Source organism: Ranitomeya variabilis, chromosome 5 (genome assembly GCF_051348905.1).
Source record: "Ranitomeya variabilis isolate aRanVar5 chromosome 5, aRanVar5.hap1, whole genome shotgun sequence".
NCBI lineage: Eukaryota > Metazoa > Chordata > Amphibia > Anura > Dendrobatidae > Ranitomeya > Ranitomeya variabilis.
The window spans coordinates 667,390,218-667,406,189 of record NC_135236.1 but is presented as its reverse complement, the minus strand read 5'-3'; the positions used below and the strand labels follow the sequence as shown (position 1 = coordinate 667,406,189).

At 46.0% G+C, this 15,972-nt stretch overlaps 1 protein-coding gene across 1 annotated transcript; it reads right to left on the bottom strand.

Annotated features, from left to right (window-relative positions):
• Nucleotides 1–10,100: 10,100 nt before the first annotated feature.
• Nucleotides 10,101–12,721, bottom strand: LOC143776874 (E3 ubiquitin-protein ligase TRIM39-like). Its single transcript, XM_077266691.1, has one exon. It carries the CDS (start codon nucleotides 12,687–12,689, stop codon nucleotides 11,082–11,084), a length of 1,608 nt encoding a protein of 535 aa, XP_077122806.1. The 5' UTR covers nucleotides 12,690–12,721; the 3' UTR covers nucleotides 10,101–11,081.
• Between the last annotated feature and the right edge of the window lie 3,251 nt (nucleotides 12,722–15,972).

The window sequence follows — 15,972 nt, the reverse complement described above, 5'->3', positions numbered from 1 at the left end:
TCACATAAGCCGTTTGTTTGCGGATGATAGGCCGTCGTCCGGATCTTTTTGCAACCATACATATTACAGAATTCTCTGAAGATCTCTGATTCAAAGGCTGTACCCTGGTCAGTGAGAACCTGTTCCGGATATCCATGGGGTCTACAAAAGTACGTTTGGAACGCTTTGGTTGCTGTTTTTGCAGTCAGATCTTTTACAGGTACTACTACCAAGAAGCGCGAATAATGGTCCACGATGGTCAAGGCATAGACGTAACCGGACCTGCTCGGTGTCAACTTCACGTGGTCCATGGCTACCAGTTCAAGTGGTTGTTTGGTGATTATGGGCTGCAGTGGTGCTCTTTGGCTCTTTTGATCGTTCCTTCTGAGGTTGCACGGGCCACAGTTTCTACACCACTGTTCGATTGATTTTCTCATCCCGACCCAATAAAATCTTTCTCTCAGAAGTACTTCTAGCATTTTCCAACCAAAGTGACCAGCACCATTGTGGTACGCCTCGAGGACCATCCTCACATCTTGTTTAGGCACGATAATCTGCCAAACCAATTCATGTGTTTTCAGATTGGTGTATCTTCTACAGAGTTTCCCTTGATACAGGAACATTTTGCCTCTCTCTTTCCAGAGTTGATGCGTCTCTTCTGGGGCATCCTCATCGGGATATGCACTTTGCTCAGTCAATAGTTCCTTCACTAGCTTCACAGCCGGATTGCTATCTTGGGTGTCAGCCCATCTATGGTGTGCTAACGGATTAAAATTCACTTCTTGTTGTTTCTGATAGGTATTTGACTGACGATGTTTTACCTTGGGCTGATGAAAGGCTGGTAGTTCAATTTCGTCAAGCTCCCCCGTTTCTTCTTCTACATCTCTCAAATGTGGCATCAAGGGATAGGGCATCGGCATTTCCATTCTTGCGACCTGCTCGATACTTGATCACGAAGTTGTAATTAGATAACCGGGCTATCCATCGCTGTTCTAACGCACCTAATTTAGCCGTGTCTAGGTGGGTCAATGGATTGTTGTCAGTATAGACAATAAATTCTGCACCGGTCAAATAGTGTTTGAAACGTTCAGTCACAGCCCAAACTACTGCCAGTAGCTCCAATTTGAAGGAGCTATAATTTTCAGAATTTCTTTCAGTAGGCCGGAGTTTTCTACTTGCAAAGGCGATGACTTTCTCCCGACCTTCTTGCTTTTGTGACAGCACCGCTCCCAATCCCACATTACTGGCATCGGTGTAGAGGATGAAAGGTTGATGGTAATCCGGGTACGCCAGAACTTCTTCTCCAGTTAGTGCCTTCTTTAGTTGTTCAAAGGAGTCTTCTCTTTCGTCGTTCCACTGAAAAGGAGGGTTTCGGTTTGAAGGTTTTTTCGTCTGCCCTATCAAAGCATCTTGCAAGGACGCTGCCAATTTGGTAAATCCTTTTATAAATCTACGATAGTAACCCACTAATCCCAAGAATTGCCTCAATTCTTTTGCGTTGGTAGGTCTTGGCCAATCCCTTATGGCAGTTATTTTCTCGGGATCCGGTGCTACTCCCTCCGAACTCACGATGTGCCCTAAGTATTGTACCTTTGGCTTGAGAAGGTGACATTTGGATGGTTTGATTTTCATACCATACTTGGATAATGTTTCGAACACCTCTGCCAGGTCTGTTAAGTGCTGTTCGTAAGTCTTTGAGTAGACGATCACATCATCTAGGTACAGGAGAACGGTCTCGAAGTTCTTGTGTCCGAGGCAACATTCCATCAGTCGCTGGAAAGTACCGGATGCGTTGCAGAGTCCGAACGGCATGCGATTAAATTCGCTTAGACCCATTGGTGTGGTGAATGCCGTTTTTTCTTTATCTCTCTCAGCCACAGGGACTTGCCAATACCCGCTTGTTAAGTCTAAGGTGGAAAAATAATTAGCAGATTTCAAAGCAGTCAAGGACTCTTCTATCCTAGGCAAGGGATAGGCGTCTTTATGGGTGATGTTATTAATCCGCCGGTAGTCTACGCACATTCTCATGGTTCCGTCCTTTTTTTGACAATCACCAGAGGGGCCGCCCAAGGGCTACAACTATGTCTTATTACCCCGCCCTGTTTCATCTCTCTCAGCATGTCCTTCGCGCATTGATAGTGAGCGGGCGGTATGGGTCTATATCTTTCTTTTATCGGGGGATGGTCACCGGTGGGGATTGTATGTTCCACCCCTTCTATCCGTCCGAAGTCCAATGGGTGTTTACTGAAGACCTGTTCATATTCCGTCACTAATCTATACACCCCTTGTCTTTGATGGGTAGGTGTTGAATCTACACCCACGTCTAGCTGTTGGCACCAATCCTCCGATTCTCCATCTGAGCCGTTATTTTCCACCTGACAGGTCGATTCTAATGGCTCAACGGTTGTGATGGCATTGTTGTCAACAGTATATAACTTTGGCACTGTAGCGTACCTTGGCAAAGTGACCTCTTCCTCTCCACAGTTCAAAAGTCGTACCGGCACCCGTCCCCGGTGTACCTCGACCACCCCTCGTGCCGTGAGTAAAGTGGGCCTACTGTCGGTGTACGCTGGTTCTATTAAGGCTTGATAGTCTCGACCTTTAGTACCAATGGCCGCTCTACACCATACCAGCATTTCTGATTTTGGTGGGATTACAATAGACGTTTGATCACTCACCCTCACACTGCCGATTTCTCCACCTGCAACTTCTATCTGTTGCCTTAACATTAATACTTTTATTTCCCTCCGGAGAACTCTGTGCTGGCAGGATCGGGCAGTTTCAGCAATTTGTTGTAAGACATAAATAACTTCGGAAAAGCAGTTCTCTAACACATTCATTCCTATCAATACAGTTGGTTCACAGTTCTGTCGGTCAACATCAACAACAATTATACCCTGTTTCTTCAATTCTGCTTTACCAATCTTTATGGTCATCTCCCTGAATCCTAGTTTCGGTACCAACTTACCATTACTGGCCCATATATCTAGTTCAACATCAGAGGGCCCTTTATCATTATCTACATCAGCCCAGTACCTCTTATAAAGGATATATGGTATAGATGAAATCTGGGAACCTGTATCCAGCAAAGCGTTGAGGGGAATTCCGTCCAGCACGATAGGGATGATGGGTCGTCCTCCGATGTACCTGTCGTGCCAGGGTGTTGGGCCTTGAAAATTCATTCCTACGAAGCGGCCCGCATTCCCAGGGGATTCCCGTTTAAATCACAATTTCGTGCAAAGTGGCCTGGCTGCTGGCAACGGCGGCAAATGGGCTGTCCATCTGGTTGGTAGCGGTCACGGGGTCGTCCTCTCCATGTCGAGTATCTCCGGGACCTCATCCATGGAACATCCTCTCTACGGTTTGCCAACTCCATATTGGGTTCTCTCATCTCCTGCATGGTTTTAGCCATTGAAGCAACAACATCAGTTAAAGAGTCAAGCTTTTGCTGAAGAGCCTCATTAGTAATGGGCCCCAGGGACTTAGCACTGGCACCGGACGTAGCTGATGTCACTGGCATTCCCCGTTGCTGAAGTGCATCTGCCATGGGTTGTGTGAGATCCTGATCCCGAGGTGCCTCTGCCAGCTGGAGACGTATAGCGCTCTCCTTTAATTGGGCAAATGTCAATTCAGGGTTCTTAAAAACAAGCATGCTCACATGCCCCTGGTGAGAAGGGGTGTAGAGTCCCTCAATAAATTGATCTCTTAGCAGTTTATCGGCTCCTGTGTTAAAAATGGGTTCAGCCAGTGTAAGTGATTTAAGGGCTTCCTGCAGGTTTAAGGCAAAATCTCTCACGCCCTCATTAGCTTTTTGTTTGCAATTAAAGAATCGTACTTTAGCTTTGCTGCTGGCAGTGGTTTCAAATGTAGCTTTTAATCCAGCAAATATGCATTCAACAGTACCTTTTAGATCAGTTGCCCATGTCGTGACTTCTCGCTTAGCATGGCCACTTAACTGCATCATCAGGAGACTAACACGCTGAGCTTCACCCACGGGGAACATACCAAAATGAGTCAGCATCTTTTCCCTGAAACCGTCAAGGGTATTAGGTTCACCTTCATACTTTGGAAGCCACGGGCCACCCGGGGTATATGGCATCAACACCGGCATGATGGGCGCCACTCCTTGCACTGCTGCGCTGCCGGGCTCTCTATCGACACTCTGTCTTTCAGCTGCATTAGCGTTGCCGGGTGCTGCGGCGTATCCGTGCTGCGACATGCTGTACCCCCTTAGTTACTCCAGACCCCTCCGGTCCCAGCTTCCGTCTAGATAATGTAGATTCGTTCCTCTGTGCAGCAGGATGACAATGACACGCCCCCTGCTGCCTCTAACTGCCGCACGCTCTGTGATGGTGGATTTTGAAGTTTTTCAGTTAGACTGGGGCTTGAGTAATGACGTAGCTTGATTAACAGTTTTTTGCCTAACGGTTATGAGATGATTACATCAGGGGATGGCGGCCATTTTTACCCCATTATAACCAATGGAGAAAAGTCACTTTCAATAGTTTTCAATAGGGAACAGGATTTTCTTTAACAAAGTCAATTTCCAAGATTTTTCATCCAAATTTTCAGTTTCAAACTCCAATTACGGCACACAATACCTGGTGTACGGGCTGGCCCTATCCTGTTCGTGACGCCAGTTGTGACGCCCGGGAGACCGAGGTACCCAGCACCAGATCAATGAGGTCCGTCTCTTGAGGGGGATGTCACTAGTGGCTTGACCCGGTGCTGTGGCCTCAGGCGATGCACAATGTAAGGGATATCATGAAGGAACAGACACTTACTTGATCAGCAGCAGGTCCTCTCAGCTGTGATGACCCCGATCCTGGATCGATGGCTATTGTCCAAATGAAAGACTGAGGCGCTGAAACGTTTAACCAGTTTACTTCTACAAAAAGGGATTTGCAACCAATACTGTCACCGGAGTCTGTTTAAGAACTCTGAATTACTTTGAGCCTGTCAGGATTTCCACCTCTTATTATGCGCAGTTTCTGTATGGCCCTGCTGCTGTATGTGAACTGGCTGCCGACCCAATCTGTCTCTTCTGTGCTCTGGTTCGACGGACAACCCGAGTCCTTTTTGTCGGCTTACCCTCTCTGGGAGTACCGCTGAACTCTGTGTCTGTTGCTGCGTCTTACCCTGGTGAAGCTTATATCACCTCACTTCCTTCCGGTTACTGTATTATATATAATGATTATAGCCACGGATCCGGTATCCGTCTCTGCGCCTATTCTGGGTAGAGGTTATTGCTACCCGGTTCTCACAATGTCCTTTTTCTCTATTCCTCTTTTCCTACTATGGGTATTACGGGCCTATAATCCGTCATAGGGCTGTTAGGAGTTCAGTTATACGACCTCTCACTTTCAACTCCTTAGCCCAACTGCCAGTCCTTTTCCCAGACCAGAATAGATCAAGGGGAGTCTCTGGAGCTCCCCCTTCTGGCCGGAGATGGTAGTGCAGTCTTGCTATTTTAGTATTTGTATTTAGTGTCAATAACTATTTTTGTGGCAAATACCCCTAGGGGCACCACATGTACATATAGTACAACACATCCAGTATATAGGAGAATATGTGATGGTTCTGTAGTCATAGTATATTACCTTATTTTGCAGACTATAAGACGCATGAGACCATAAGATGCACCCCAAATTTTGTGGAGGAAAATAGGAAAACCATTTTTTTAAATGAAATAGTGGGGCATCTTATAGTCCGATTTTACTTTAGCTTACGGGGGTCAGCGGTGATGTACCTGGGTCACCGGTGGCAGCAACAGGCGGGTGGTGACAGGAGTGGGTCGATGCTGCGGGCCCCAGGCTGGGAGGAGAAGGTGTCCTGACAATTGGAGGCTGCGGGTCTCAGGCTGGATGGAGAAGGTGACCCAGGGGTGCTAGGCTGTGGGCCCTGGGCTTTCATAAGATATCGGCAGTGAGCAGAGTCTGCTTCCCACTAATTTCCCTGTTTTGGGCTTCAGGAAAAATGCTGCCGGATGTGTTGCATGCGCAGATTAAGATTTCGGGAGCTTAGTGCCTTCTACGGTGTCCAGCGCCGCTCTGCTCCTCTTCTCAGTGACATCACCGCCCTTCAGACTCTCCGCCTCACTTTGTGCTTGAAGTCTCTTTTACAATGTGAGTCTGTGGACCCTTGTTATGCGCCTCGTTCGTTCGCTCCATAGACTTATATTCACTTTGGGGTCAGACAGAGCGCAGCGTGACCTGGAGACTCTGCAGAGCGGTGACGTCACTGAGAAGTGGAGCGAAACGTCGCTGGTCCCAGAGAAGGCAGCATTACCTGAGTATATTAATACACTGACATACACTACACCGATATTTACACAGGTTTAGAGAAGAATATATGAATAAATTCTGAAGACGACATGTAATTTGTTTCCAACATGATTTTCAGAGTGCTAGACAAATTCCCGTAGTCACTCCAACACTGCAGATCGCTGAATTGTGATAGAGCGCTGTGCACACTGTCAGGATTCCTCTGTAGGGGGCATGGCTTGGGCATGGAGCTGTGAGCACACATCTCTCCTGTGCTCCAGCGTGCCTGAGGCCTCTGCAGCAATTATATAGCTACCATCAGCTCCACTCACCCACCGATATCGAAGAGCAAGGTCGGGCACCCAGGGAGCTCACAGCGGGCCTCTCAGGCTCCAGTATCACCAAATGTCGGTGTCTGGAAGCGCGGGAAAGAGAGCAGCTCCTTCAGCCATAGTGGAGGGGGGAGGTGCCTCCTCCTCCATGCAGCAGCATGCACACAGGAGCTCCCCACCTGGGATTGCAGGCACACAGAAGAATGGGGCCACAGCAGAGAAGATACAGGAGAGAGGACGAGTAACTGCTGCACCAGGGACCAGCCGCTCACCACAGAAGCTGACAGGAGGGAGCTGAGCACAGAGCAAGGGAGAGGTGAGAACTGTGACCTGCCCCTCCCCCCCTGCACAGACCGTGTCACAGGCAGAGCTGGCTGAGGACCTGTCTCCCCCTATACTGCACCCTTATCAGGCTCAGGAAACTGAAATGGGCCCCCCACTACTACCACCAGGGAGACTGTTATGATCCTAGTGGCTGAGGATCACAAAACGGACTAGCTAAGTTTATGAACATAGACACGAGCTCTAGGGAGGTGGTAACTGGACTGAACGCAAACCTGATCCTAACCAACACACTAAAAGTAGCCGGTGAACGTGCCTAAATTCCTGGACGTCTCGACGCAGCCTGAGAAACTATCTACTCCTGGAGGGAAAGTAAGACCTCACTTGCCTCAAGAGAAGTCACCCCAAAGATATAGAAAAGCCCCCAACAAATAATAACGGTGAGGTAAGGGGAAAACACAAACGTAGAATGAAAACAGATTCAGCAAATGAGGCCCACTAATACTAGATAGCAGAAGACAGATAGGGAACTGTGCGGTCAGTAAAAAACCCTATGCAAAATATCCACACTGAGAATACAAGAACCCCCACACCAACTAACGGTGTGAGGGGAGAAACTCAGCCCCCTAGAGCTACCAGCAAGCAAGGAAATCACATATTAGCAAGCTGGACAAGAAACAAAAATAAAGCAAGAAACATATGACCACTGATGGTCAAAAATGAACCAAGCAAAACTAAGCTTCTCTTGAAGAGACAGAGAACGAAGGACTGCAGGAGAGCTCCAAAATAGCACTGAAGACATTGACAGCAGGCAAGGAATAATGATCCAGGTGAGCTAAATAGCAAACCTGAATAGCAAGTGACGAAACAGCTGATTCCAGCCAAAGAGCCGCAGTAAAACAAAAAGGCCACTAGAGGGAGACAAAACAGAGAACTCACACAGTGTTCACAACAGGAGACATTAGAGAGGGGCTTCTCCCAGCCTAGCGCCCCAGGACATTGTGCCCACCATCACTGCATCTCATGGCCTCCCCACACAGGCTCCTGTTAGGCCCCAGGGCTCTGATGACTATATAACTGCCTGAGCTGAGAGCGCAGCTAAGTGCCTTCCCTACAAAGGCTGACATGGAGGGCTATATACAGCGTCTGGAGGTAGTGTGCAGGAGTGAAGTGGGGTCCCTTAAGGAGGATGTGTCCCATCTTACCACCACTGTCTCTGCATTAGAAGCTAAAGTGGAGTCGCTTTCCTCACAATTGCAGGGTCAGCAGCAGCTTCTGGACCTGCACTCGGAGACTTTCAAAGTGGTCCTAGATATGCTGGAGGACTCTGAGGACAGGAACCGGAGGAATAATATCAGGCTCCGTGGGATCCCTGAGTCTGTAACCCCACGTGACCTCTCCTCGGCCCTCCATGGCATTTTCAATTCTCTCTTAGGGAGGTCACCCACTGAACACATTGAAACTGACAGAGCCCACCGCTCGCTAGGCCCAAAGAATTCTGATACATCTAAGCTGAGGGATGTCATCTGTAGGATTCACTACTTCCAAACTAAGGATGACATCATGCGTAAGGCGAGGGACCACGATGCTATTGACTTTAATAGGTCTGATGTCCTTCTCTTGTCTGACCTCTCACGCTTCACCCTGGCTAAACGGAGGGCTCTGCGCCCCCTCCTGGAGGTGCTGGGGGAAAATAAGATCCCCTACAGTTGGGGTTACCCATTTCAATTACAAGTATGCAGTGATAAAGGATTGATAATTTTGAGATCCCCATCAGATCTGCAGAACTTCACCGCTGCACTGGGCTTACCCATGGTCACACTGGGAGACTGGCCTCGCCTTACTGCGTCTGACCTATGGGGCCCACGCCGTGCTGGTAGCCCTCCCACCGGGTCGCTGGGAAAGAGGAAACGGGGCTCCCACCGTAGACGTGCCTCCGTTACTCATGCTGATGACACTTGATCACCTAATTCAGACCTTATGATCACTATCGCCCCTTTTCTCTTTTTGCTTTTTTGCCGCCTACATTGTCCCTCCATGTTGCCGAACTCCCACAGGGGGCTTGGTCGTGACTTTGCTTTAGCCTGTTAATTGTATATGGATTGGAGCCGCATGTTTTGTAGCAGTGACATTTCTATTTGATTCTACCTGTGACTCCTGAGCGGGGTTCCTAGCATGGTTTATTTTGCACTATCTATGAATGTCCACCTACTTCAATTGACTCCTCATGTACTGTGCTCAACTGTTGCACTACCGCATTAATGTGCTAATGATATTCTATGTTGGCCAACGCTGCGCTTTCCCCTGAAATGTGATTTTTGATGATGCCCCTTCGGGGGCTTGTTATGACTCTGCTCATTTCGACAAATGTGCTTGGCCCACGATCCGCTGTTATGTTCGTTAACAATGTTTATGTTACCAGGGTCATGGGCCTTCTGGGTAGAGTTGGATTTTTTATCTTTCCTTGGTGCTTTACTTTCTCTGTTTCTATTTTTCCCCACTTTCCACCCCTCCTACTTCTTTCCGACCTGATTGTACCACCCGCAGGCCCGATAGTTCCTATGGCATGCCTACAACTCTGCTCGCTTAATGTCAGGGGGTTTAATGTCCCTGAAAAGCGATCGAAGGTTTTATACGGTATGCATAAGAAATGGGTTGACATACTTCTGCTGCAGGAGACACATTTCCGATCAGACAGAATCCCTAAGCTTAACCATAAATACTACACACAGTGGTTCCATGGCAGTAACTCTGACTCCAAGTCTAAAGGAGTCAGCATTGCATTGCACAAGTCTTTACAGGCTCAGGTAGTTGCCTCTAAAGCGGATTCTAATGGTCGATATGTGTTTTTGAAGGATTCCTCTGTATTCCCAGCATATTGATCGCAAGTATGAATGTGTATAGTTATGGTCACATGCCGACTAGTTCCAGACACCTCTCTCAGTGGCACACCGACACCGATAGAAGGGATGAAAATGTAGTCAACATTCGACCACAACCATCCCATCATTACTCCGGCTTTATCTTATTACACTCTTGTAACCTCTTATAAAGCAGCCAGAGCTAACACAATAAAGATGGCCGCTGCTCATGGCCACTACCGTGTGCTTGCCCCCAAGGGGAAAATTTGCCAACCAGCCCCTGCTCCAACCTGGGATCGTACGATGGCACACACTATATACTGCAGTATATACTGAGGCACGATGGCTCATATGAGTATCTGATAACCCCCTCACTGCACATGAGGACCCAGCGCGGCTCTACGGTTACATCCATATGGACCAAACATTTATATATGACGCTGTTGAATTGTGTATTTTCGGTGCTTTTATTTCCTTTAGATTTCTTTTGGGAACCTGAAATAACTCATGTAAAAAAAACATTTGTACAATCCCAGTGTTTCAGTACTAAAAAATACAACATAAAAACTACATCAAATCTGCACCAAAAAAATAAAAAAAAGATAAAACATAAAAAACATTAAAAACTTAATAATCAGAGTAGATTTCTATTGTGGTTTTTGGTGCTGACACCTGAGAAATGTAACATTTCTTACTTGTAGGAACATGATCGTAGGAAGGAACTTTCCTTCCTTTGCCCTCCATAGTCTCTGCGCTGCACTATTATGGCTGTGAGCCCATTCGGACAGTTTGTGGCTCTTTTATGTCTTTTCCTGATCTCCTCTCAGCTGATTTGTAATCACAGACAAAATCAAAGTTGAGCACGGAAACAAACAGCAAAGCCAAACGGTGCAAAAACGTTAATGAAACCCACTTGAAAAAATATATTTTTAACCCTAAATACAAGCATTTAAGAAGAAATAAAATGTCCCTAAAGGTGGACAACCCCCCGTATCTTAACCCTAAAGTTTTATTCTCATTATAAATAGTTAAAATTACAATGTGCCCTTAAAAGCAAGGAGCTGAAAGTGTCCTATAGAAATTATCAAGGAATGTTATTGTTTACAGCTTGGTGCGTAGGTTACCGACCACCGCTGCGTCTATCAAGCTCTTTTCTATAGAACTTGTAAGCAATGGTGGGAAGCTGCCTGATCTCTGGTTCTGTTTCAGTGCAACTGCCCTCCTATGATGGAACAAAGGCAAAACTGACCCCGATTGTATCATCCAAGGGCACAAAGGTAATCCAAACTGTAAATCAGGAGCACAGGCATGCGGTGCGGTCCTCAACTGCAATGGTGAGCGAGGACCTCAAAGGGTGTCATTTCCTATCCTGTAATCCTCACCCAGCTATCCATATAGCTGCCATTAACCTTTCTCCAATACACACGTAACGCAGCATGAAGGGGCTCGGAGAAGGTGGCAGTGAAGGTGTGTAAGTGTCTGATGGGGTCATACAGCTCATAAAAGGACAACTGCCCGGCCTCATAATCCAGACATATCCTGACTCTATCACTGGAGATCTTGTCAGGTAACCGGATCACTTCCCAGTCATGTATCACTGAATATTCATTATTATATCTCTCCAAACTCCAGGACTTGTTATTATTTCCAATCAGTGACTGACGCCCCCTCCTGACTATACTGGGATAACACATCCCTACCATCCAATTCCCTGATCTACTGCCCTCCACATCCCAGTAATGTCGTCCTGAGGTAAATCCTCTCCTGCTCATCACCTGATTATAACCCTGGAATCTCTCTGCTGTTTCTGGACGTTTCTGCTTCTCTCGTGTCCAGGTTGCAGTTTTCAGGTCGTCTGATATAAGGAGATTATTAGCAGCTGTGGTTTCATCCAGTAATATGTCTGCAGGATCCTCCACATAGATCCCGCTCCTTATACCTGATATTACGTCACATAATGTGTGTAATGTGTGTGAGATCACAGCCACATCCAGGTCATCTCCATCATGGGGCTGCTCATCATGTCCCCCTGTGTCCTCATCACCTCCCTCCTCCTCAGGATCACACAAGTCACCGGTGTCTGGTTCCTGTAAGACAGTCAGTGGATCCGTCATGTTACACAGCTCCTCAATGTGTCTCATCTTCCTGGACAGCTCGTCCTTCTTTATTTCCAGCTGATGGATTAGAGCAGACAGTGACAGTGACTCTTCCTTTTCCTGCCTGGAGATCTCACTCAGGAGCTTCTTCTCCAGGTCGTCCACCCGTCTCCTGATGTCTGTACACAGGGCAGTGACTCTCTCGGCTTCTCCAGCTGCTTTTTCTTGAGCTTTTCTCCTTCGTTCCTCCAGATTCCCGACTCTTTCCTCAGTCTCCTCTCTCTTTGTTGTCAGTTTCTGGAAAACATTTCTCAGTTTTTTCTTTCTCTTCTCAGAGGCCTCATCCAGCAGCTCAAACCGATGTCCCTGGTGTTCTCTTGCTGAACAATAAATACAGATAAAAGCAGCGTCCTCAGTGCAGTAATATATCTGGACCTTCTTATGGACAGAACATTTCCTTTTCTCCAGAGAAGTGCTGGGATCAGATAAGACGTGTTCTGGTGATTTGCTGTGAACCCTCAGGTGTTTATCACACAGAGAAGCCTCACAGTGTAGACAGGATCTAACAGCAGGTACAGGAGAGTCCACACAGTAAGTGCAGCAGATCCCGGTGATCTCCTCTTTTTCTTGCTGAGTAATCAGGAAACGTTCTGCGACATTATGGAGATTTATGTTCCTCGTCAATGCCGGCCACTGCTGAAACTCTTCTCTGCAGTCAGGACAGGAATAAACTCCAGACCCGTCCTGTGTATCCAGCACACGACCAATACAGACCCGGCAGAAGTTGTGTCCACATCTCAGCATTACAGGGTCCTTAAATGTAGATAAACAGATGGAACACAGCAGCTCGTCCCTCAGAATAGCAGACGACGACATGACTGAGGGAAGAAGGAAGAAATGAAACTGAACTTACCTCACCCCTTATTGTTACACCCATTTCATTAACCCCTTAATGACAGTTGCATGCCTCTATGTCGTGGAACATACAGTGGGTATGGAAAGTAAATCCATAATGATCCAGCACATCTTCTTGATAATAAAAAAAACTTTTACTTTATTTAAATCCTCTTAAAAATATTGTTGGAGATCAATGATAATCATGATTAGAACCCACACATGGGTCAAAACGAGTTAAGTTTTATTCTCATGTGAGACTAGCTATCCCATTCTGTCTTGATCTCCAACAATGTTTTTAAGAGGATTTGAATAAAGTAAAAGTTTTTTATTATCAAGAAGATGTGCTGGTTAATTATGGATTTACTTTCCATGTGGGTTTGAACGTTATTCCATGCACCTTCGTGGATAACTGCACCTGCTGTGGACAATTCAAGGGTGAGCTGATGAACGTTTAATTGCAGCCATTTGGTAAATTCAAAAAAGTTCATTTTTTTCTCATTAATGTACACCCTGCACCTCATCTTGACTGAAAAAAAAAACAGAAATGTCAAAATGTTTGCAAATTTATTAAAAATGCTCCAATGTTTAGGCACACAGGGGCTCTCCAAACGCGACATGGTGTCCGCTAACGATTGGAGCTAATTTTGCATTCAAAAAGTCAAATGGCGCTCCTTCCCTTCCGAGCCTTGCCGTGCACCCAAACAGTGGTTTACCCCCACATATGAGGTATCGGCCTACTCAGGAGAAATTGCCCAACAAATTTTAGGATTCATTTTATCCTGTTGCCCATGTGAAAATGAAAAAATTGAGGCTAAAAGATTTTTTTTGTGAAAAAAAAGTACTTTTTCATTTTTACGGATCAATTTGTGAAGCACCTGGGGGTTTAAAGTGCTCACTATGCATCTAGATAAGTTCCTTAGGGCGTCTAGTTTCCAAAATTCTATACTCAATAGCTACAGCTGGAGAGATATGTATACATAAATCCATGGATAAATGGAAACATAAACCTGTAAGGACAATATAAGCAGTACAATGTTGCATACAGAAATGTAAGGATATAGACATGCAAAAACATTATAGGAGAGCATTTCAGTATAGTATTCAACATTAGTGCCATTAATTAAAAGGGAACGTCCTGGTTCTATGAGGTGCTACATAAATGATAGCAGATCATACTCCCTAATGAGGCCCTTTGGAGATAGAGTGTCTAGGGTATGTATCCAAAAGGCCTCCCGTCGTTTCAGTTGTTTAATACGGTCACCTCCTCTCTTGGACTGTGGAATCTGTTCAAGGATCTGAAATTTCAGTTGGGTTATTTTGTGTCCCATGGTGATGGAATGGTAAGGGGTGGGGAGTAGCATATTCTTGCACCGAATGGTGCTTTTATGCTTAGAAATCCGATCCTTTACGGATTGTGTTGTCTCACCCACGTATAATAACCTGTAGGGGCATTTAATTGCGTATTCGGCAAAAGAGGTGTCACAGGTGAAAAAGCCACGGATTTTGTACATCTTACCAGTTAGTGGGTGTTAGATACCAGGGCCCTTCTGTACATTATTGCACTGTGTTAAACTTAAATAGGGAGTATGATCTGCTATCATTTATGTAGCACCTCATAGAACCAGGACGTTCCCTTTTAATTAATGGTACTAATGTTGAATACTATACTGAAATGCTCTCCTATAATGTTTCTGCATGTCTATATCCTTACATTTCTGTATGCAACATTGTACTGCTTATATTGTCCTTACAGGTTTATGTTTCCATTTATCCATGGATTTATGTAGACATATCTCTCCAGCTGCAGCTATTGAGTATAGAATGTTACTTTGAATATACTTCAGCGAATATGTTATTTTCTCCCTTTCTCCTAGAGTCGCCTTTACTAAGGATATAACCACCTTCATACTCTGGTCTGCTGCGTCTGCACCCCTGTTCACGTGCACATTATACCTTGCACAATAACATTATTCATCTTAGATTCACCCTTGCCTCCCTCTATACAATATACTGCACCGCAGATCTACACTGGCCTTTAAATATCTATACGGCGTGGAATGCACCGCTGGATCAGTTATTTTCCGCTCTTCGCCTCACAACTGTGAACCGGAGCGCTACCCGTAGTAGTGGAACGCTTCAGCAACTTGTGGAACGCACATGGATCACCCCCATGGGGCTGTGGGGTGCTCGGTACCGGGTCCTTCAGTTCACAGGGGGATGTCACGGTGGCTGACCCGGTCCGTGGCCCTGGGACGTCCGTGTAAAAGGGGGGAAAGGTCTTTAAAGGGGAAAGTTCGTGACGCGACCTGTGGTATTCGGTCAGGGTGACCGACGCTGCTTTAAGGGGGGAAAATACTAAAACCCTGTGTGGCAAATTAATCTATACCTATGACTATGGTAGATATTTTAGTCGTATTCATCTATACCTATGCCTATTTTAGATTTTTTTTTTACAGTTTCATTTTCTTAATTTAGTTTTCCTTTCCACTACACTCTATTTGAAGCAGAGTAACCAATTTATTTACTTATGTATTTATTTGACATAAAGTTGCTATACGTGAATGAAGGGGTTAACTTTTTTGGAAACTGAATAAGTTTTAAGCTCCGGTTTTTTTTATTGGAATAAGTTCATATTAGTGCAACAAGGTTATCTTCTCAGTTTCATCAAGATCTTTTTAGGGATTCAGTCTTTATGTGCTGCCATATTGCTATGATGACGCGAGACCGCTACGTCATCATCTCGCGAGACCGCAATGCACTTTTGGGACCGGAGCGCACCAGCAGCGTCGGTAACCGCTTCGCCGGAAGGTAAGTATATAACTCTTTTTTATTTTATTTCTTTTTTTAACAGGGATATGATGCCCACATTGTTATATACTGCGTGGGCTGGGCAATATACTCCATGGGCTGTGCAATATACTCCGTGGGCTGGGCAATATACTACGTGGGCTGTGCTATATACTACGTGGCTGAGCAATATACTACGTGACTATACAACGTGGCCTGCGCAATATACAACGTGGGCTGCGCAATATATGTGCGCTGCGCAATATAAGTGGGCTGCGCAATATACAACGTGCGCTGCGCAATATACGTGGGCTGCGCAATATACTACGTGGGCTGCGCAATATACTATGTGGCCTGGGCAATATACTACGTGGGCTGTGCTATATACTACGTGGCTGGGCAATATACTACGTGACTATACAACGTGGCCTGCGCAATATACAACGTGGGCTGCGCAATATACTACGTGGGCTGC

What these genes read in the sequence shown, in the direction of transcription:
- LOC143776874 (XM_077266691.1), bottom strand. Translation starts at nt 12,689, where the DNA reads ATGTCGTCGTCTGCTATTCTGAGGGACGAGCTGCTGTGTTCCATCTGT.